The sequence below is a fragment of the Parambassis ranga genome, chromosome 2 (assembly GCF_900634625.1).
Source record: "Parambassis ranga chromosome 2, fParRan2.1, whole genome shotgun sequence".
Classification (NCBI taxonomy): Eukaryota; Metazoa; Chordata; class Actinopteri; family Ambassidae; genus Parambassis; species Parambassis ranga.
Genome location: NC_041023.1, coordinates 15,651,149 through 15,670,966, shown reverse-complemented (window position 1 = coordinate 15,670,966; position 19,818 = coordinate 15,651,149). Strand labels below are relative to the sequence as shown.

Here is a 19,818-nt window from a genome sequence, read left to right as displayed (position 1 = left end):
ATCTTAGCTGCAAAGATTAAATCTAATAATCATATGCTAACTGATCACAATGCCTCTGCTTTAGGGCGCTTAACTTTTGCTTCAACATTTGACATGTTTTATTTGGGGACAGCAATGGTGCAGTGGTATAGCAGGGTTGTCCAGTAACTGGAAGGTTGGGGGTTTGATCCCAACTCCTCCCTAGTCACTGTTGTGTGTTCTTGGGCAAGACACTTCACCCTAGCACCCTAAATAAAAAATAAAAAAATAAAATTATTCCTGGCTGTGAGAAAAATGTTTAAGCTTAGCATAACTGGCTCAAAAATATTGATTACAAAGCTGCCATTTGTTTGTTTATTAAAACATTATCACCTGCAGATATGCCCACTATTTTATGTGTGGGTCAAATAATATATTTTGCTTGTATATAATATGTCTTTTTTTGAGTTTTCCAGTCCTTTTAATCTACTGATACATTTATTGACGAGCATTATTGGCAAATTTTTTCATGTAAAGTGTGTCTGCCAAACAGTTGCCTTCTTCTCCTTCTCTGTGTGCAGCCGGTGCAGTGCAGCTGGATGTTCAGTAGGTGGGAGAATGAGCGCACAACATCCCTTTTTATCCCTTCCCACTTCGCGGTAATTATACTGTCAGCCCTGAACGTCAGGCAACGCAGAGGACGACACAATAAGAACAGTGGCAGAGGGGCGTTGAGGCCTCGTCTTGGCGTTAAGCCTGTAATTTTGCATCTTAAATGATCATGTAAGCAGAGCCAAGTTGTTGCTGCAGCGGACCGTCTCCACCGTACAAATGATATGATGATGCTTTGGAATAAGCAGGTGCTGATGTGCTGCTTTTTGTGTGTGTTTGTTTTTGAGGGACCACGGAGAGAGAAGGATGCAATGGAGAAGGAAATATTTTCACCAATGATTAAGTCTGTCTGCCGGGTGAAAAATAGATCTACTGTATGAGGTACAACTGCACACTAATGCGAGTCTCATCCATCGCAGGGAAGCTGCCACTGTCTGCGTCTAAACACAATAAATGAGACCGATGCTGGAGTGATGGGGCTCAAATTTTCAAAAAGCTGCTGTGTGAGAGTGATTAAAATCTGCAGATATTCCACACACACACACACACAGCACCATATCATTGTCTTATCTGGCCTGTTGGATGATGTTGAGGCTGAAAAACAGGAGATATTGAATCAAAGTTTAATTTCACTATAAAGGCAGTAGGATTACACTGACACACTGTTGTTGTATGGCTAAAAATATCCAACAGGTCCTCCATCCTCCTTATAACATACAATACTGTGTAAATTCAGGTCAAACTCAATGATTTTGTAGTGGATGCATCAGCAATCGAAAACACTCCTCTCCACTGGTAAGTGCAGGCATCATTGTCCATATTGTTGCAAGCTTCAGCTCTTCAGTAGTAATTCAACATGTAGTTTTAAATTCCTTTTACATGGCAGGTAAACTATTCCAAGTTTCTGTGGATTGAGTCTGTCTCCAGAGTGACTCTGTGATGCTGAGATCACAGCTCTGTGGGGGCCACATGTACCATCTGTTGCAGGATTCATTGTTGTTTGTGACTGAAGATAGTGGAGCTCCACTCTTGTTCTTCTGCTGCTGAGTGATCCAGCAGCGAGGTGCCGTCTGATCCTCTGGATGACATTTTATAAACCACACACACACAAACATTTCAGCTCTGTTGTTGTGTTTTGCTCCTCCCCTGACAGTTGGCTTTGTGTTATAAAAGTATGAAATGATGATGTCACAAAACAGTGTGTGTGTGTGTGTGTGTGTGTAAATATTGAAAGGAGGTCTCTCGCACCATCTAGTGGTGTGAGAAATAGAAAAAAAATCAGCTTTAAGTGGGATAGCAAGCTCGTTCTGCATCTGTATAAAACACAATGCTTCTGTCAACAGCATGTTGGACAGTGCCATGAGTGTGCACGTTGGCTGCCACTGAGCTGGAGATCATTAGAGATCACCGTGCTGCATTGTGACCCTAATCTGCATAATGACATTAAGGCTGCTAAGACCCATTTCAACTCTAGAGTGGCAACAAACACAGAGGGACGGCAGTAACAGCAGCAAGAGCGTGCCAAAGACACTATTCAACACAGATTCAAGCAGGAGATGTTACCCAGACCGGTGAGTATAAAGGAAGTGCATGTGTTTGTATAAGGTTGTGTCATCTTTACTAACTTCTTACCAGAGTATGTGGTCTAACAGGTAGTGCCTATTTATATGTCTCAGTAATTCATCAGGAGCAACAAATCCTTTGACTCTAGAGACATCTGTCCCTCCAAAAGTCTTATTTTGAGTATCAGATGTGATTGGTTTTTAATATCTTGTAGGACAAAATCAATATGCTGAAGACATCATAGCGACCTTGGTGAAAATGTGAATGATAATTACATTAAAACACTGATTAATCAAAGACTAATCTTCCCATTCTGTTTTGTACATTGTTTTATCCATCAATTAGACTTTGTTTCTTATTTTGTCCCTTAATGTTTATTTGTTTATTTAAATACCTGCTGGGATCATCTCTTATTCATTTGAAGAGCCCCGGACCTTTAGGTTAAAAACCTTTGTTTACATGGTCTCAGTATTTAATGAGTTAATGATTAAAGAAGCTTTTAGCCACAATGACTTAATCTGAATTTTATATTAATTTATTTAGTTATGGTCTACAAGTGAAAGAGTTTATTTTTTAATTTTACATGTGACAAGTGGATCCACAGGTGGATTGGAAGTTGAAGTTGTTACATTCACAGCAAAACAATACTAAAATGAATAAATAAACAAATTAACAAAAGTATGTGAAACATATGATGGTAATGATGCAAACTGGTGAAACTGTATGATCATCATTTATGTGTCTATTATGACTTGTCGATATCTCTTTGTTCAGAGTGCCGTGCAGCAAGAAGAAATGTTGACTATCCAGGTTAAAAATACCACGTTGCAACTGAATGGTCAAAACCTCAAGCTGGCAGCTAAAAATGGCCGCAATTCAAAAACACCTGGCCTCCATCTGTCAGCCACACATGCGAAGGAGGCTATGGGTCGGCTTACGGCCTCCCCGTCGACCCAGGAGGGCGCAGCACAGTTGGACACATCGGTGCTCAAGCCACCCAGATCTGAGAATCAACCCCTGCGACGCCCTCCAAAGCTTGCTCCACTGGAGCTGCCAGAGGAGGTGAGGGAGGCTCAAAAGCAGAAACTTAAGTTTATCCAGCAAGAAGTGGCACCTGCTGCCCATGCCCCGGATGTGACACTGAATGAACCCCGAATGAGGAAGCCGAAATCCTGCATTAAACAGAGACTTGTAAAAGCAACAGTGTGTCCTTCAGCTCACACTGAGCCTCTCAAAGCCCTGCAGCAGAACAGATCCCCGCGGCCCCAGCTGTCACGCGCCAACCCCATACAGCAGAATGGAGATAAGCATCTGGAGGATGTGGTGTGCCGAGGGACCCCAGCTCCTCTGTGCAGCAAACCTGCCCCCCCTTTGCTTAGCCACAGAATTAAAGCTCCAGTTGCACGTGGTGGAGAGGCGGCACGCCAGAACCCTGTCCAGCAGGAGACGAGGAGGAGGAGGCTGAGGCTGAGGAGAGCACAATGCCTAGAAGAGGATCAGTGCTGCTCAAACACGTCAACTAGGGGATTATCTGCAGATGAGGGCAAGCTGGCCCAAGGTGTCCGAGGTAAAGGGCAGCGGGCAGAGGGAGCTTGGAGAGGACAGCCACAAGCTGGAAACGGCATCAAAGATCCTCCTGCACCTGCAGCCTCCTGGGAGCATGCAAGTGCCAGGAAGAGCCATCAGGAGGACAGCAGTCAGCAATCTGCACAGTGGCCTCTGAGCCGACAGTCAGCTGAGTGTGGAAGCAATGAACACACACTTGACGGTGTAAAGCCAAGCACTTTTAATGGGAGATTAAAGAGGAAAAAAAACCTGGATCACAAAGCATAACAATGCAGTCCCCATGGAGCAGCTCCAGCATCAATTTAATTACTGCTTGAAACACACAGAGTGGACTCACACTTATAGGGACTCACTTGTGTCATGTGCAGACTGGCTTCAAAGCAGCTTCATAGTCTTCTATACAGTCTAATAAATACGGTGTAAAAACTCATGTAGGATGCCGTGCAATAGCCTTACACAAAGCCAGAAAGACCTCCAGAGTTCATCAGCAGTGACTCCTACAATAGCAACAACACTTCAATAAATGAACTGTATTTCACAAAAGTGTAAGCCAGGCTCCTTGATGTTATGGATTGTCCCATTTCCAAAAGCTAGTCCCGGGAGCAGAGTGATTCAATTAAGGCGGAGCAGCCGTGGCACAAAGCACTGCAGCTGACACATCATAAGAGGAGTGAGACAACTGCAGCTGATCCAAGATTACAAGATTCACACCATCAGAAATTAGATTGATATAAAAAATTACAGGAGTATCTGTTACTTCTTTCTATCATCATTTCCCTGCTTTTATAAATAAATGAGATATATCTAAATGTCAGATGAGTTTTTGTTGTTGTTGTTGTTTGAAGGACATCTTCCTCTCTGGTGGTCATTAGCTGTTAGCCGAACAGGTAACATTAGCGCTATCACTCGCAGTCTGAAATAGGAACTTATGAGCTCACTGTCTGCTTCATCCATCCGTTCATCATTGTGTTGGCTATAAAACAAAACATAGCAAAGACTTTACCAAAACACTATTGAAGAAAGTAATGTTAATTCTGTAGCAACCTCTTTCATGTTAATGCTAATGACTCATATTTCCAGCACACCTTCTGTAATCATTCCAATATGTTTTAATAACAGTAACAAACATGAGCATCTGTTGGTCAAATGTACTTAACTAATTTGATCAAATATAATCTCAGCAATAAAAGCATTTTAACACACATACACAGAAGCTAGCAGCTAGCCTTCTGTCAAATTATGATGTGCCGAGCTCTTTTACATGAGGTCTCGCTAAATTAGTGCCAAAATGTTGCCATTGTTACGGACAACTTAAGTTCACATGTTAAAGTTTAAAGAAATATGCACATATTTGCTGTGTCAAAGACTATTGACCACATGTTATGTTTACTTGGTGAGGATGGGGTGTAAAGCACTTCCTGACTCTTTATACTTAGGCATACATGTCCCTTTTACATGTTTACCACAGCGATGACTTTTTTTGACCCATTTACTGGAAACAAAATGAGTATTAGTAATTATCACCTTATCTGATATCTTCAAATCATTTGTCACTGGCCAGTATTTAAATCATGGACATCGACAATCATTGTTGTCATGTACTCATACTTGTGTGATATATTTACATTATTTTCCATAAACTGAAAGCACTGACTCAAACAAAACAACATATTTAAAGCCTATAAAACCAAAAATATATACCTGAGAGATTGTTATAATTTTGTGGCTACAGTCTTTTTCTCTACTGTTGATATAGAGTACACAGACCTAGCGCCCCCTACATTTTTTAGGAGCCAGTCCCGATACAATTTTAAACATCTGCTGGCATTCCGAAGAAAATGTAGGACAACAGTGGGAGGCCAGTTATGGGACAACAAATATGCATAAGGTAAATGTTGTATATTTCCTGTGACAAGATGGCAAAATCTGGTGAAAAGAGATAAGTGTGTTCTGCCTCACCATTAATTCACACATTGATATTTTGAACATATTTTGGAAGCAGAGCAGGCTGGCTCTGAAGTGGGAGGTTGAAAGCTGGCTGTCAGTCAGATGACAGATGGCTCTCTCTCTAACACACTACACAGCGCTCGCAGCCTCTCGCTCGCCCAACAACACTGGTCACCTCTTTAGCCATCTCACACAAGGCGACAGACGGTTCCTCAGACTGACACCATCACTCATAACGTGCATCTGCCCCAAATCATCAGCCCAGTTCCCCTCCACACCACACCGCACCTATACATAGCCCGGCCTAGGCTCACTTTCCTTGGCTACAAAGGCACTGTAAATAGGCCTGGATGGAATCGCTAACTTGTTTGTTGTCCATGACACTCAAATATTGACACTGAGAGGATTTTGGAGCCATACAAGGTTTTTTCTAGTGCAGCAAAGGCATTATGTGACAGCTGTAGCAGTGCTTTGCAGAGGAAAGACTTAACCAAGGAGCTGCCAACGTGAGAATCGTGATGCCGCTGACTTCACAGGGAGAAACACAGACAGACGGGGCTGCTGTGTTTCTCTGCAGCTTCCTCTGCTGTCAGAGTGCATGACCACATGTGATAAGGACATCAGTGCGCACGCAGATGTGAAACACAGAACTACAAGTGTAGATCAATCCAGAACACATATACGTAGGTACAAATTGTAAAAAACAATGTTTGACTTCTAAAGAGTTTCATTATTGCTAAGAAAATGAGTTACAAATAAAAGCAACAGAAGGACAAAGGACAAAATGTTACATTATGTGTAATATTGCACAAAAACTTTGGTACTCTCTAACAGTAAAGCTAGTGTTTCTTTTATTTGTTTTCTGCAAAGTCGCCATTCCTGCCCTGGCTTCTTGTGATGCTGTGATCTGTGTGTTTATAATTGTGCTTGTGGTTCCTGTTTTTTTTTCCATTTTTCCCCTTGTTGATGAAGCTTCTCAGTCATCCAGGTCATAATACGTAGAGAAGATTGAGCAGAAACATGCATATTAGTGGCCTGCTGGAGGTCATGTTGCAGGGTTCTGGCAGTGCTCCTCCTGTTCTTCCTTGCACAAAGGAGGAGGTAGCGGTCCTGCTGCTGGGTTGTTGCCCCCTCCACATCTCCTGACGTACTGGCCTGTCTCCTGGTATCTCCTCCATGCTCTGGACACTGTGCTGACAGACACAGAAACTTTCTTGCCACAGCTCTCATTGATGTTCCATCCTGGATGAGCTGCACTACTTGAGCAACTTGTGTGTGTTGTAGACACCGCCTCATGCTACCTCTAGGGCTGAAAGCACTGACCAAATGCAAAAGTGAGCAAACATCAGGCAGAAAGGATGAGAACAGAGAAATGGTCTGTGGTCAGCACCTGCAGAACCTCTGCTTTATAGGGGCTGTCTTGATAACTGCCTCTCATTTTCACCTTTTGTCTGTCCCATTTGCACAACAGCAGCTGAAACTCATTCACAATCAGTGTTGCTTCCTAACTGGACAGGCTGATTTCACAGAAGTGTGACTGACTTTGTGTTCATTAAGTGTTCCCTTTATTTTTTTGAGCAGTGTATTACCCTAATAGGCTAATGTTTATATTTCATATTATGTATACAGCAGTGTTTAATTATGAACTGAAGGATGTGTCTGATATGACACTAAACCTGTCCATATAGAACAACATAATGTAGATCACAGAGCTTTACTGTAAATCAGTGTGAGGACAGACATTTAACAAAAAGCTGGAAGCACTAGTGTTCTGTGATCCTTTCCACAACTTAAATACAGCCCTTCTCCATAAGTGTGTGGCTGCTTGAAGCCAACGTGGCCCGGCCCACCACCAGCCCCAGGGCGGCTCCATTGTGGCTATCACAGTGGCAAAGGCCGGACAGTTGAGGGAGTTGCCAAGAAGCCATGCCTTTTTTTCTTTGAGGGCAACACTGCAGCTGGGTGCAGTCGTGGAGGAGAGAAGAAAAAAAAGGACAAAAATATCCAGAAACTTGGGTCTATAATTGGCTGAGCCTCTCAGCCTTTTTTTATGTGAGAGCACAGCCCAGTCAAGAACAGTAGAAGCCACCTCGTCCCCTCAGTGAAACTCTACACTTTCCCCCTCTTGCAGTTCCCTCCCACTCTATCCAGCCCATCCACAAGGTTGCTGGAGCTCACCTCACCTCACTTTTTAACAACACTGTACACTGGATTGTCACCCTGGATTACATAATAATCTCATCCTGATTTGTTGGTGTACACAGGGGGAGACAGTTTTTGGATTATTAATAATGATGCTGCCCCTCTGCTGATTCAGGGTGAGAGCTGGAGGCAAAGAAAGAGAGAGAGACCTCCAGTAACACTGACTGAGTGACAGCCCAGGTAAGAAAAATATCATAAAGTAAAAAAAATGATCCATCTGTTTCTGATATTCTCCTCTAAAATCTAAAATGTTCATGTGTTGTTTATGAAGTGTTATTGTTGTTCAGACACACTATGAAGAAAGAAAACAGACTTTTTCTTCTTCTTGAGTTGCACATGGAAAAAAACACACTGTTTTTGACATCTTGGGAATGATAAACGTGCTGTTTCTGTTAGACACATCTATGTTGCAGTCCCAGGTCTGCCATTCAGAGAGGAAGTGGAAACAGGCCTGATGATACAGACCTGCAGTTTGTAGGGAAACTGGCCGCAGATTCAGATGTTGATGGGGCAAAAGCAGCTTGTTTTTAGCTTTACCTTAGATACTGTATCTGCTTGTAAAACTACAGATTAATACAGCTCAGCACTGGAAGACCCATTCAGTGTATGTAAATGTAATTAGCAATGAAAAATGGGGGGGGGGCAAATTGGAATATGTTAGACTTGTAAAAAGTTGGTTAAAGAGGATTAGCGGCTTGAAAAAACCTTTAGCAGCTTTTCTTTTTTTCTTCCAGTGAGGTCTGGCTGCACTGAATTTCTCAGATTTTAAATACGCACTGAATTGGAGCAATTAAAGCTATTCGGTCAGCCATTCTGCCCATTAATAGCAACAGTTAAAACGAGTAGCCGAAATAGCCCAGTGGAGAATCAGATAAGGAAATTCGTGCCAAGGCACTTTGCTTCAACCCTCAGTGAATAATGCACTCTCTATATTTCAGCTACACCACAGTCAACAGGCTGCTGTTTTATAAATGGTGTCCCTATGTAACAGTGTAACTGTGTAACAGTGGTGCCTGGACTCACTTTCTGCTCACAATTAGTTTGTATTTTCAAAATCATGTGTATTTAAATATTGACATGTTTTAGCAGTACCCTGTAAGACTGATTGCAACTCATCACACTGGCGACTTCAATAGTTTAAATGTTTAAAGTGAGATATAGTTGAGTTAAACAGAGAAGGACTGGTCACCACGGCAACCAAGAAAATGGCAGATGCCTTGTTACAAATAGAACAAGTGTGCACTGTAATGTGTGTGTTTAATAAGAAAGGTGTTTGTTTTAACCCAAACCAGGGAAGCAGTCACATCTAAACTCAGCACACAGTGCAGCAGGGATGCAGTAGTTTTGTAGGCTGGTGCAGCATATAACATCTAATGAGTTCATTCCTCAAGACAAGGAAGCCCAATGTGCTAAAGTGCTTGCAGTGCTTCCAGGTTTTAGGACTCATATGTGCAGTGTGTAAATGATGCATCATTTCTCATTAAGTTACGCACACAAAGTCAACGTGTAAATCTGACCGATGCGTAGGCCTTCAAAGACTCCCTCACAGTCTATGTTTTGGGGTTGCTCATTAACCACTAATCTAGCCTTCTCCCTATTGGTACCCCACATAATATTAACTGACTTCATTAACTGAATCAATTTGCTCCATTTCTTCAGATTTTATTCTTAAAGGTAATTCATGCTAAACTACACTATAGAGATGTGTAACTAGTACTGATCTTATTAAAAAGGTCAATTTGTGTACCTTATGGAACAAACATACATTGACAGGATAATTCATGACCGTGCTCTAAAAGGATGGTTTTCAGCTCATGAGCCGTTATTGCTTTCCAAGTTGTGCATAACTCAGACTTTCCTCCACCACCACCACCACCCCCGCATTGACCCCCCGCAACGGGACACACACTTCCAGTCAGGACGAGCCCATGTTATGGCTACGGTCAGTCACACATCAGTCATAATAGTAGGCGCTATGACCACTAGTGTACAATAAGTGCAGGAATAGTTTATGTGACAGGATTCTGTCAGCCATGCTAAACAAATCCAGACTGATCAGGACATGTAAACTATAAATACCTGTGTGGATTTCAAATTTCAACATCAGCACACTGCTGACTGTCTTGTGGGGTGGAAATGGTAAAAAAAGTAGTTTGGCAGCAAGTCTCAACAATCTTTGTGAATCCAGTTGTCTCTGGATGGAGTGTTCTTTTTGCTGCCGTAGATAGATGTGTATTTCAGACTTAGGTTTCAATTATGGCATCATGAGAATGGGGAACATTTCCTGCCAGCTTTCATACCAAAAGAGAAAACTGCACAATGGGGTAGTGAGATTTAGTTTTTTCTCTTATGTTTCGTTTTACATTTATAGTGCCTAATACAATTTTAAATCAGTTTTAGACTAGGATGAGATAACATGGTAGGAAGCCTTCTCCCTGCACCACAGGAAGTGCCTCTTCCACTTATGGTTGGAAAGAAACAGTTGCAAATTCTGTGTGTAAAAGGTGCTTTAGATGTCAAAAGTTGAGCTGCATGCTGAATTGCTGATGTTTCCACTGACCTCTCCACAGACTGAACAGCTTGATGGTGGTAATAAGATAAACAAAACAGACCCAAGCCAAGGCCGAGATGGAATTACGACTGGGATTTAGAATCACCCTGGTCTTGGTCACCCTGGCCTTGACTCTTTCAAGAGAGAGAGTGGAAGCACAGAGGGCAGGTAAGAACATTAAGGTTTAAAATGCTGAGCAGTTGTGGGGGACTGTGTACCTAAACCTTTCTGTCTGTCTGCTCCAGGGTGTAAAAATGTCCACTATGACTTGGCATTCATCCTGGATACTTCATCTAGCGTAGGAAAGGAGAACTTTGAAAAGATTAGGCAATGGGTGTCCAACCTGGTGGAGTCTTTCGACGTGGCTCCAGACAAGACCAGAGTAGCTGTGGTCCGCTACAGTGACAGACCCACCACTGAGTTCACCCTGGGCCGACACAGGACCCTGGAAGATGTGAAAAAAGCTGCCCGAGACATACGCTACCTGGGCGGGAATACAATGACAGGGGACGCTATCAGCTACACAACCAACAACATCTTCACGGAACGTAACGGAGCCAGGCCCAAGGCCAAGGGCATTCAGAAGGTGGCCATCCTCCTTACAGACGGCCGAAGCCAGGATTACGTTCTGGAGCCCTCTAAGGCGGCTGCCAAAGCTGGCATCAGGATGTTCGCTGTGGGCATAGGGGAGGCCCTGAAAGTGGAGCTGGAGGAGATCGCTGCCGAGCCCAAGAACGCCCACGTCTTCCACGTGACAGACTTCAATGCTATTGACAAGATCAGAGGCAGGCTGAGGAGAAGGCTCTGTGAGAGTAAGTCACACTGAAGCCTCGCCCTTAATGTGCACCTAATCAAATCTTATTTTAACCCTTAACCACTATGTAGAGGAAAAGACCCTGACCACAAAACCCCACCCCAACCACATGCACACTGCGCCTGCCTCGCTCCTTTTGATCGAAAGTGAGGCGTGTGAGGGTCCTGTTGCAAAAAACTGGCTTGTAAATGACAGCTTCCTAACCGAGACATATTTGTGGTGTGGGCTGTCCTTTTCACTCTTAGCACTGGAAAGCCTGTGTTGTGTTAACCTCAGCGGTTATTCCACTCCAATCCAGATTACAAAGTTTACATAGCACAATCAATTAGATAAATTGGCTTAAAAATTAGAACTTGTAGTGACACGGGAAAGCATCTGTGTGCGAGAAGATGAATGCTTTGCACTCCAACGCTTTAAATTCCTGCCTAAAATTAGCCAGACAGGAAAAGAAAAGGATGCCATGAGTTTTAGCCACAAACAATAATTACAAAAAATGAAAATGACATGATTACACGGTGTGCTCTAAGATGAGCAATGTCAAACTCCTAACTCTTTTTTAAAGTTGTCAAAGTTTGACAAGGCAGAGATTCCTTGTGAACAAAGTGACGAGTCAGAGTCTATGTTCTTTTTTGAGGGTGTATCCTCTTGCACCCAACTTGTGCTGCGGAGGTTTCATTTTAAAGCCTGCGACCTATGACCTTGCTCTTTTGACTCTACGGATTTTCAATCTGCCAACCAGTCATGTAGGCTGCATATTATAAAGTAGCAAAGTTTGAACTAACCATAAGCTAAATTTACACAGGAGGAGAAAACATTTTCCTTTCTTTCTGTAATCTCTCAAAAATCGCCTCCTCGAGTGAGCCTCCAAGTATATCAAGTGGTCAGCGCGACTGGCTGGCTGAGCAATGCTCAAAGCTATTTTAACCAAAGAAAATTACAGCTCTAATGTTTCAAATGTCCACGTATTCACCTTTTAATCTATAGGTTTAAAAATGGACCCATGGACCCATTAAAGCACGTGTGGCCCAGAGTCCGTAGGACCCCAGGCGACCCCGGAGTTACAGTCTAGAAAATTCAACAACCAGGATAATAGTATGGATTAAAAATGTAACGATCTATGCCTGCACACAAATATTGGTTTGTGTGTGGCTGCTTTAAATCTGCCTGAGACATTTATTTCTAAAGGCAGGTTTTTTTTTTAACGTTGCTTCCAATTTAACTCGCAGCTGGATCCCTAAATTATAGCTTAAGGGCCACAAGTGCAGGGAGTAGCTCCTGAATCTAGCATGCTAAGTCTCAGGGCTCAGGGTGACGCACTTCCGTTTGTTCATGGAGTGGTAATTTTTGGTAGACTTGGTAGAAGTTTCTCACCAAGAAGTAAAGGCTTCTAAAAACAAGCTTAAACTGAAACAGAGCACGAGGAATTAAATGTATCCTCATGCTGACAGTTAGCTGCTAGGATTTTCTCATGTCAACACATCTGTCCTCACAATCAGCATCACAATGGTTAAAAGCCCCTCCAACATGATGATTCTCCTGCCAGTGATCTCAAGAAAATAGCAGGGTGTTAGAGTAGATGTTTGGCAAATACTTGATCTATCTGGGAAGTTGGAGTGTCTCGCTGTGGTATTTTTGGCACACAGATAATATTTAGGACTGACAGGTGGGATGCAGACAAACTGTTGGGTTAATGTTAGCTTTAATGAGAAGTTCCTCTGAACAGATTGATTACAAACTGATGACAAGGATGCTGATTTGCTGCTGTGGCCTGACATTTATCCTGACATTGGGAGGGAGGACAGATTAGGGAGGGAGTATTTAATGTGGGCAAATCTACAACCTTCAATGAGGATGGTGTAATGGGATATGTAGACAGACTTCTAGTGGTTTAACAATTAAAAATCTTACATGGTGGATCAATAAAGGGTCAAGTCACCTAAATATTTCAAGAAAAGAATAATTGATTATGGCATAATGGCAGGTTTACTGTTACAAACACATACTGAGTAGCCAAGATCTTGTTTACAGCAGATGTCTGACCCTCCTTATCGCTTGTCTCATTGTGTGGGTATGTAAATATATATGACGGTGAACAGTCTCTTACCGTCAATACAAAATCTTTGATCAAAGCTAACGTTTTTTAGACCATGTCCACAAACTGGACAGAAATCTGCGGGAGACAGAGAGGACAGTGCAGCCAGACTGATGGGGTTCAGAGTCTGAGGATGAGGATGAAGAGTGAAGAAAGTGAAGTCTTATCATCGCCCATATCAGTATGCTTATTTAGCTTTACTGTGTTTACCATGCTAATATTTAAGCTAGTATTTACAGTCACGAGAAACAAAATATCTGCCGACTAACACAGATGGAGGTCACCAACAGTTGCCTGGCAACCAAGCCAACCTGCATCCACACAGTGCATTGAATAGATCTGTGTGGTGCCTCCAGCCGTCGCCATCTTGGCAGCAGTCCCCCCTTCTTTCCCAGCTAATCAAAAACATCTGTTTCTTTAAGCTGCTACTGTGATAATTAGCATATAATATGACTTGTGCCCAAAATTGTGTGTGTACAGTGTGTCCTTTGGCATGCATCAATGTTTGTGCAAAGCTGTGCTGCAATCCATCAAATAGTTGCACACTAAAGGATATTTTTTTATGACGACATCACTCAAACTAAGCAAACATTTACATCTATTAAACTTAACTCCAGCTCTGCTTTGTTTGGTAGTAAAGCTAGCAGCTTGACTCAAATAGAAAATACCTCTCCTGCCAATAAAAAAACTCCTCAGGTGTCTCCTTTCTCACTGTCACCACCCTCACTGAAATATGCGTGTGTGTGTGTGTGGAAACACAACACTAATGCTGCTTCTCGGGTTTGTGGATGTGCCCTGCATGCTAGTAGAATCACCTCACCCCTCACTCCCCCATCTTACACCCGTTCAGACAGGAGAGATGAAATGCAGTCTGTGTGTACCGACGCTCCTCAGATCACATATCAGTCTTTCAGTGAGATCACAGCTTCCTAAAACAATCCCCCGCTTCACACCTTTTTGTCTTATCCCCCCTCCTCTTTGACTGCTTTCTCTAATAAAACAGTGAAACATGATTAGATTTCCAATGCAGCCTCTCTTCCCCCTGTACTCCCATGTTCTCCTTTACTACGTGTCTAACTCTACTATTGTCTTTTCTCCCTCAGATGTCCTGTGTCCAAACATGAAGGTTCAGCCTGATCGATTTAAGCCCAACAGCACCAGTTATGGTCTTGAAGAGGTTCCAGGTATGTGCAAACACACAGTGCTGGCAGCACTTGTTGACCACAAAGTCAGCTCCTTATTTTTTCAAAGCATTTCCTACACTCCCACGTTTAGCTTTTTTTTTTCTTTCTTTTACACAAAGAGAGATAAAAAAAATATATTTTTTTGGACTTACAGTTTCCTTCTCTCTTTTTATCTGTCTGGAAAAAAACTGATTTTATGCTTGACATGGAAACATCATGTCTTATGCTGTGCAAGTGAATGCAAATCATGTTTGTATTAGGCCTGCTCTTAGCCCCTCAGTAAGCCATTCAAACTGATGGTATTACTGATGCTAATCAGAACAAAGGCACCACCAGTCACTGTTTGACCCTGGCAGATCAATTTCTGAGTGGTCTCTGTTGGTCTGTGACATCACTGGTTTTCATTTGCCCGGCTTCCATCAAGCGAAGAAGAGATTATAATCTTTTATTCTTCTACCTCTAATACATGACTACATGCTACATCAGAACTTATTCTTGTCATTTAACTGTCACTGTTGCCAATTCAATTTTTTTTCGTTTGGACATTATAGTTATTTTTAAGCTTAGCTGTTAAACTTGTCTTAAAATGAAACTTGTTTCTCATCATGTGATGTATTTTAAGCATTCCAAGCTGCTGTTTAAAGTTGTTTTTTTTTCCAGAAGTCTTGAATAGCGTTTAACCAGAAAGTTCGGATGTTGTTATAAGAGTGTCTTTGGGGGGATTTGAGTTCCTGTCTGTGTCTCCCACACACACATCCATCACCCTAAGAGAAAAAACAGATGCACTGGCATGATTTATTTGGACTCTCACTATGGCCAAGTTCAAGGGGAGGAAAAGAGATGTCAGAGCTGCAGGTTTTTAGAAACGTTCACACTTGGCTGGCATGTTGGCATCTGATGATGTGGTCAGCTGGTGCAGGTTTTTTTAGAGCTGTTAATGGACTTGTTTTGTGAGGCTTTATGTGCTGTGTATGCTCATTTATTGCATTTGTGACAAGGATGTTTGAAGTTTGAATCTGTAATGCAGATTCCTGCTTCATTCACTGCTGCCAACCTGTGACAGCACATGTGGCCAAACACACACACACACATACACATCACTCCTATGGGCGATTTCCACTTTGGCTAACCTACAGCTGGAGGAAACCTGCTTAGACATAACATGCGATCGCACAAAAAGACCCCAGCTGGCAAGAGAATTCAACTCCAAGAACTTTACTCTTCAAGGCTAATGTGGAAACCACTACTTAGTCGCTAAATTGTAAGATAAATACATTTTGGATAGGAAATGAATTCTGGTCTGTTCGTCAGAAACAGATGACACCGCCTATGAAAAGGATCTTTTTAAGTGAAACACAGCCATTGCTTTTTAGACTTTCACAAGAGAGCCCACTCATTCCACAGAGTGCTTAAACAGACTGTTTTATGGACAACTGTATCTGTGAGAAAATGACAGAAAGGTGTCCTGTCTCTGAATTACTTTGTGCTATAGTGTCATGACTGGGACCAGGATCACAACTGAATACCCACACACATATGTTATAATCTTAAAAATGTGTTTTTGGCATTATATAATAAAATGATGATGTTGTTGTAGGTCATTCCTCCACTAGTGGTGCTGGCACTGTCCAGAAGGGCAGCCTCTTGCAGGAGTATCATGTGTAGATCCGGATTAGAATAGAGGATTAAGGTGGTTGTCAATCATCCCTATAGCAGAAAGGTAATAATAATAATATAATACAATAATATAATGTCAATATAACGTTTCTTTAAAACATAATTTATTCTTATATTGCGCTTTAAAATACAGATCTATTTATTCTCTATTATTATTTAAATGCTGGTGGCTGGAACTTGTAATTTTTATAATGTATATTTTTTAAAAATAGAACATGATGGTTTTAAAAAATGAATAAAATAAGATACATTTAGTATGATCTGTTTAGACAAAAAATATCTAGACCAGACACTACAACATCATAAAAAAAAGAAAAAAAAACAGAAAGTACAGAAAGTATTCAGACCCCCTTACATTTTTCACTCTTTGTTGTGTTGCACACATTTGCTTTTTTTTTTTTTTTTCAATTTATTCAATTTATTAAAAATCTAGACTGCCAGCTCTAGGAAGGGTTCTGGTCTTCCATTTAAGGATTATGGAGGCCACTGTGCAGCAGAAATGTTTTTGTAACCTTGGCCAGATCTTTGCCACAATTGTGTCTGAGCTCTTCAGTCAGTTCCTTTGACCTCATGATCCTCATTTGCTCTAATATGCACTGTGAGCTGTAAGGTCTTATACAGACAGGTGTGTGTCTTTCCTAATCAAGTCCAATCAGTATCATCAACACAGCTGGACTTAAATGAAGGTGTAGAACCATCTGAAGGATGATCAGAAGAAATAAACGCACCTGAATTCAATATATGAGTCACAGCAAAGGCTCTGAATACTTAGGACCATTTCATATTTCACTTTTTCTTTTTTAATACATTCACAAAAAATGTCAACAATTCTGTGTTTTTCTGTTAATATGGGGTGCTGTGTGTACATTAATGAGGAAAAAATGAATTTAATGATTTTAGCAAATGGCTGCAATATAACAAAGAGTGAAACATTTTAGGGGGTCTGAATACTTTCTGTACCCACTGTATGTCCCTGAACTTAACCCAATGCATATTAGGTGGTATAGTGGGTAGCCCATAGGGTGAACAGTTCATCATGTTAACACCTATAACATGTCATCCAAGTGGGAAGCAGAGCCCACAGATGAAAATGTGGATTTGAAAATGTACTCTATATGTATATGTATGTACTTCAGGTGGTCTTATTGATTATTGCAGATGTAAACAGGAAGTACAGTGTTGGAGAAAAGAAGAAGTCCTACAATACATTTCCCTGGACTGGCCTCTTCACTATATTTTTGCATTTTTTTAAAATAATTTACAATCTAATCCTGCAGTAGGGTAACACATACAATAAGGAGCAAATGCAGTTTTGCTCTTCCTCTTAGCTGTAAAAGGAATCATAAGTAATCATTTTAAAAGCCTTCATGATGTCAGATCATACTGATTTAGAAGTGGATTTGCAGTATGGTCTGGGGACCACAAGGAGGCCAAAGCAGGTCCACAGAATATCCAGACACTTGTGTCATGATCAGATCTAAGAGCCAAAACCTAAAATGTTATCAAAGAGGAGCAGGGCTGAGGTCTGACATGACAAAGATGTCCGGGGATTTCCCAGCTGCAGCCCAACTTTAAGACAGACTCTGTCAAACCTACTTGTGGTTGAGCAGATTCTCTCCACTCCAGCAGCCCCCCCCCACTTAATTACACAACAAATACACACACAAATGTCAAAACTATTTGCCACTGATTATGATTTGACAGCCAAGAGACCTGCGGTTTCAGTCAGACTTGCATTTATCCTGGGCTGTCTAGCCTGACCCCTTGGGCTACACTGAGTACACTCAGAGCGACTTCCACTATCTGCGGCTCAAATGTTTCCATCTGCTCTGATCAAAAAGAATGCTGTGCATATGCGCTCGCCTTTTCCCAGTCAGTGAACTCATCTGGCTTTCGCCACAGATCACCCCACCGCTCGTCCAAAATAACTTTTTTTTTGTGGGGTTGATTATACGCTATCTGCTGCCAGTCCAAATTACAGCTCTGCGCTCAGATGGCCTCCGAGCGGCCACAGAAATGGCGTGGCAAGCAAATGTACGTGAGGCCAGCAAAACTCACAGCTGCACGGCTTACTCGAGTTAGTGATAAACCAGTTAAACAACATGCTGGTTTAAGTTGTGGCATCACCAAAATGCAGAGCTGGGGCCTTTTTTATTTTTACACCTTTTTAATGAATCTTATGCATTATAGAAATGGATAGTCTAGACATCACACCTCTCTCAGCAGAGTGCAATGACATTTTTAAAGTACAGTTCAGGTTTTTTGGACTTTTAAGCATCACAGTAGCACAGGAGCTACTGGTATTTATAACATTCCAGTGTCATACAATCAAAAATAAATGTTTTAAGCCAGGGAAGAAACAGCACCATCTGCTGGCCAGTGCAGATAAATGTAAAACTGTGAGAAAAATGTCCCCTTAATCTTAATGTCTGAGCACAGCCAAGCTCTCTGCCCTGTTGTGTATTTGCGTGTGTATAATAGTAAAACCTCTTATGCCAAACAGTGCATCTGAGACTCTTTACTGACAGACAAAGTGCACTAGCTGAAGCCCAGTCCTCTCAGTAGGTCAGGCTGTTGTGACTGCTTTTGTTTTTAATGTTATTTTTGCTCTCTTGCTAATGGCGCAGGGGCTAGCCTGCACGTCTTACCACCTGTTTCCAGGCTATTTCTAATGACATCCACTAAGCTTGTGCCAGACTCTCACATTACCACCTTAATGCTGCAGTTTCCTCTTTGAAAGATTACTGCACATGGTGTTAATACCCCCACCCCACCCCCAGCCCTCCGGAAACTTTTCATCTCACAGATTTCGCTGCAGGAATAGGCCAAAGCCGTCCTACTGACTCACTAATGGCACAGTCTGCTTCCAGAAGAGCTCAGTCCACATGACATAACCACCAGCTTTTAACTGGCACAGCATCGCCATAGCTACAGCACTTGTTTGTTGTACAAGGGAGTGTCCATCCTAAATATGGTCTGTGGTTACACCACTTGCAGGACACTGTACACACACACACATGTGGACTAGTGCAACGCAACTAGTTTTTTCCTCCTGGCAGCAAATCTAACATATAATAGACCAACAAATGCTTCTATTTTCCAGTTGTTCAGTAATAAGTTTAATCTCTCTCCAGAAGGCCACAAACACAGTGGCTGCAGGCCAGGGTGTGCCGGGACTGACCCACTTAAACTACAGTCTACCCCAAGAAATCTGACAAAACCATAACTCTGCCTCACGACTGGAGAACCTGCTGTGCTGTTTATTTATGTGTGTGTGTGTGTGTGTGAGGCTGCTCCCAGCTCTTTTTGCTGTGTTGCTGCAGGGTTCAACCTGATGGAGTACTTCAATGTGAGGGATATTCTAGGAAGCAGAGTTGATGATGGACAAAGTTCATACGTTCGTCTTGGGACCATGCCCATTGTGCAGCAAACAGAGTAAGTGACCAGTACTGCAAAATTCACTATTGTACATTATTATTATTATTATTTTTAGAAAAATAGAACTCTAATTAGAGGCTCCCTGTCCTGTGTGAGGACAGCTAAATATTTCTTTTTAATATCCAACATATTCAAATATTTTAAGTTAACATCATGCCTTCCATGTTAACTTTACAACCAAGTAAACAGCAGCTAAGCTAGCAGTTTCTATCAC

General features: G+C 41.9%; 1 protein-coding gene across 3 annotated transcripts in view; it reads left to right on the top strand.

The window, feature by feature from the left end:
* Window positions 1-7,852: 7,852 nt before the first annotated feature.
* Window positions 7,853-19,818, top strand: part of col22a1 (collagen, type XXII, alpha 1) — a 41,194-nt gene continuing 29,228 nt past the window's right edge. For all 3 annotated transcript variants that reach the window (XM_028400165.1, XM_028400164.1, XM_028400163.1), the window contains exons 1-5: window positions 7,853-8,028; window positions 10,419-10,567; window positions 10,645-11,211; window positions 14,409-14,489; window positions 19,490-19,601. In XM_028400165.1, the coding sequence (XP_028255966.1) occupies window positions 10,477-10,567; window positions 10,645-11,211; window positions 14,409-14,489; window positions 19,490-19,601 (851 nt within the window). In that variant the 5' untranslated portion in view covers window positions 7,853-8,028; window positions 10,419-10,476. The remainder of the gene's footprint in view (window positions 8,029-10,418; window positions 10,568-10,644; window positions 11,212-14,408; window positions 14,490-19,489; window positions 19,602-19,818) is intronic.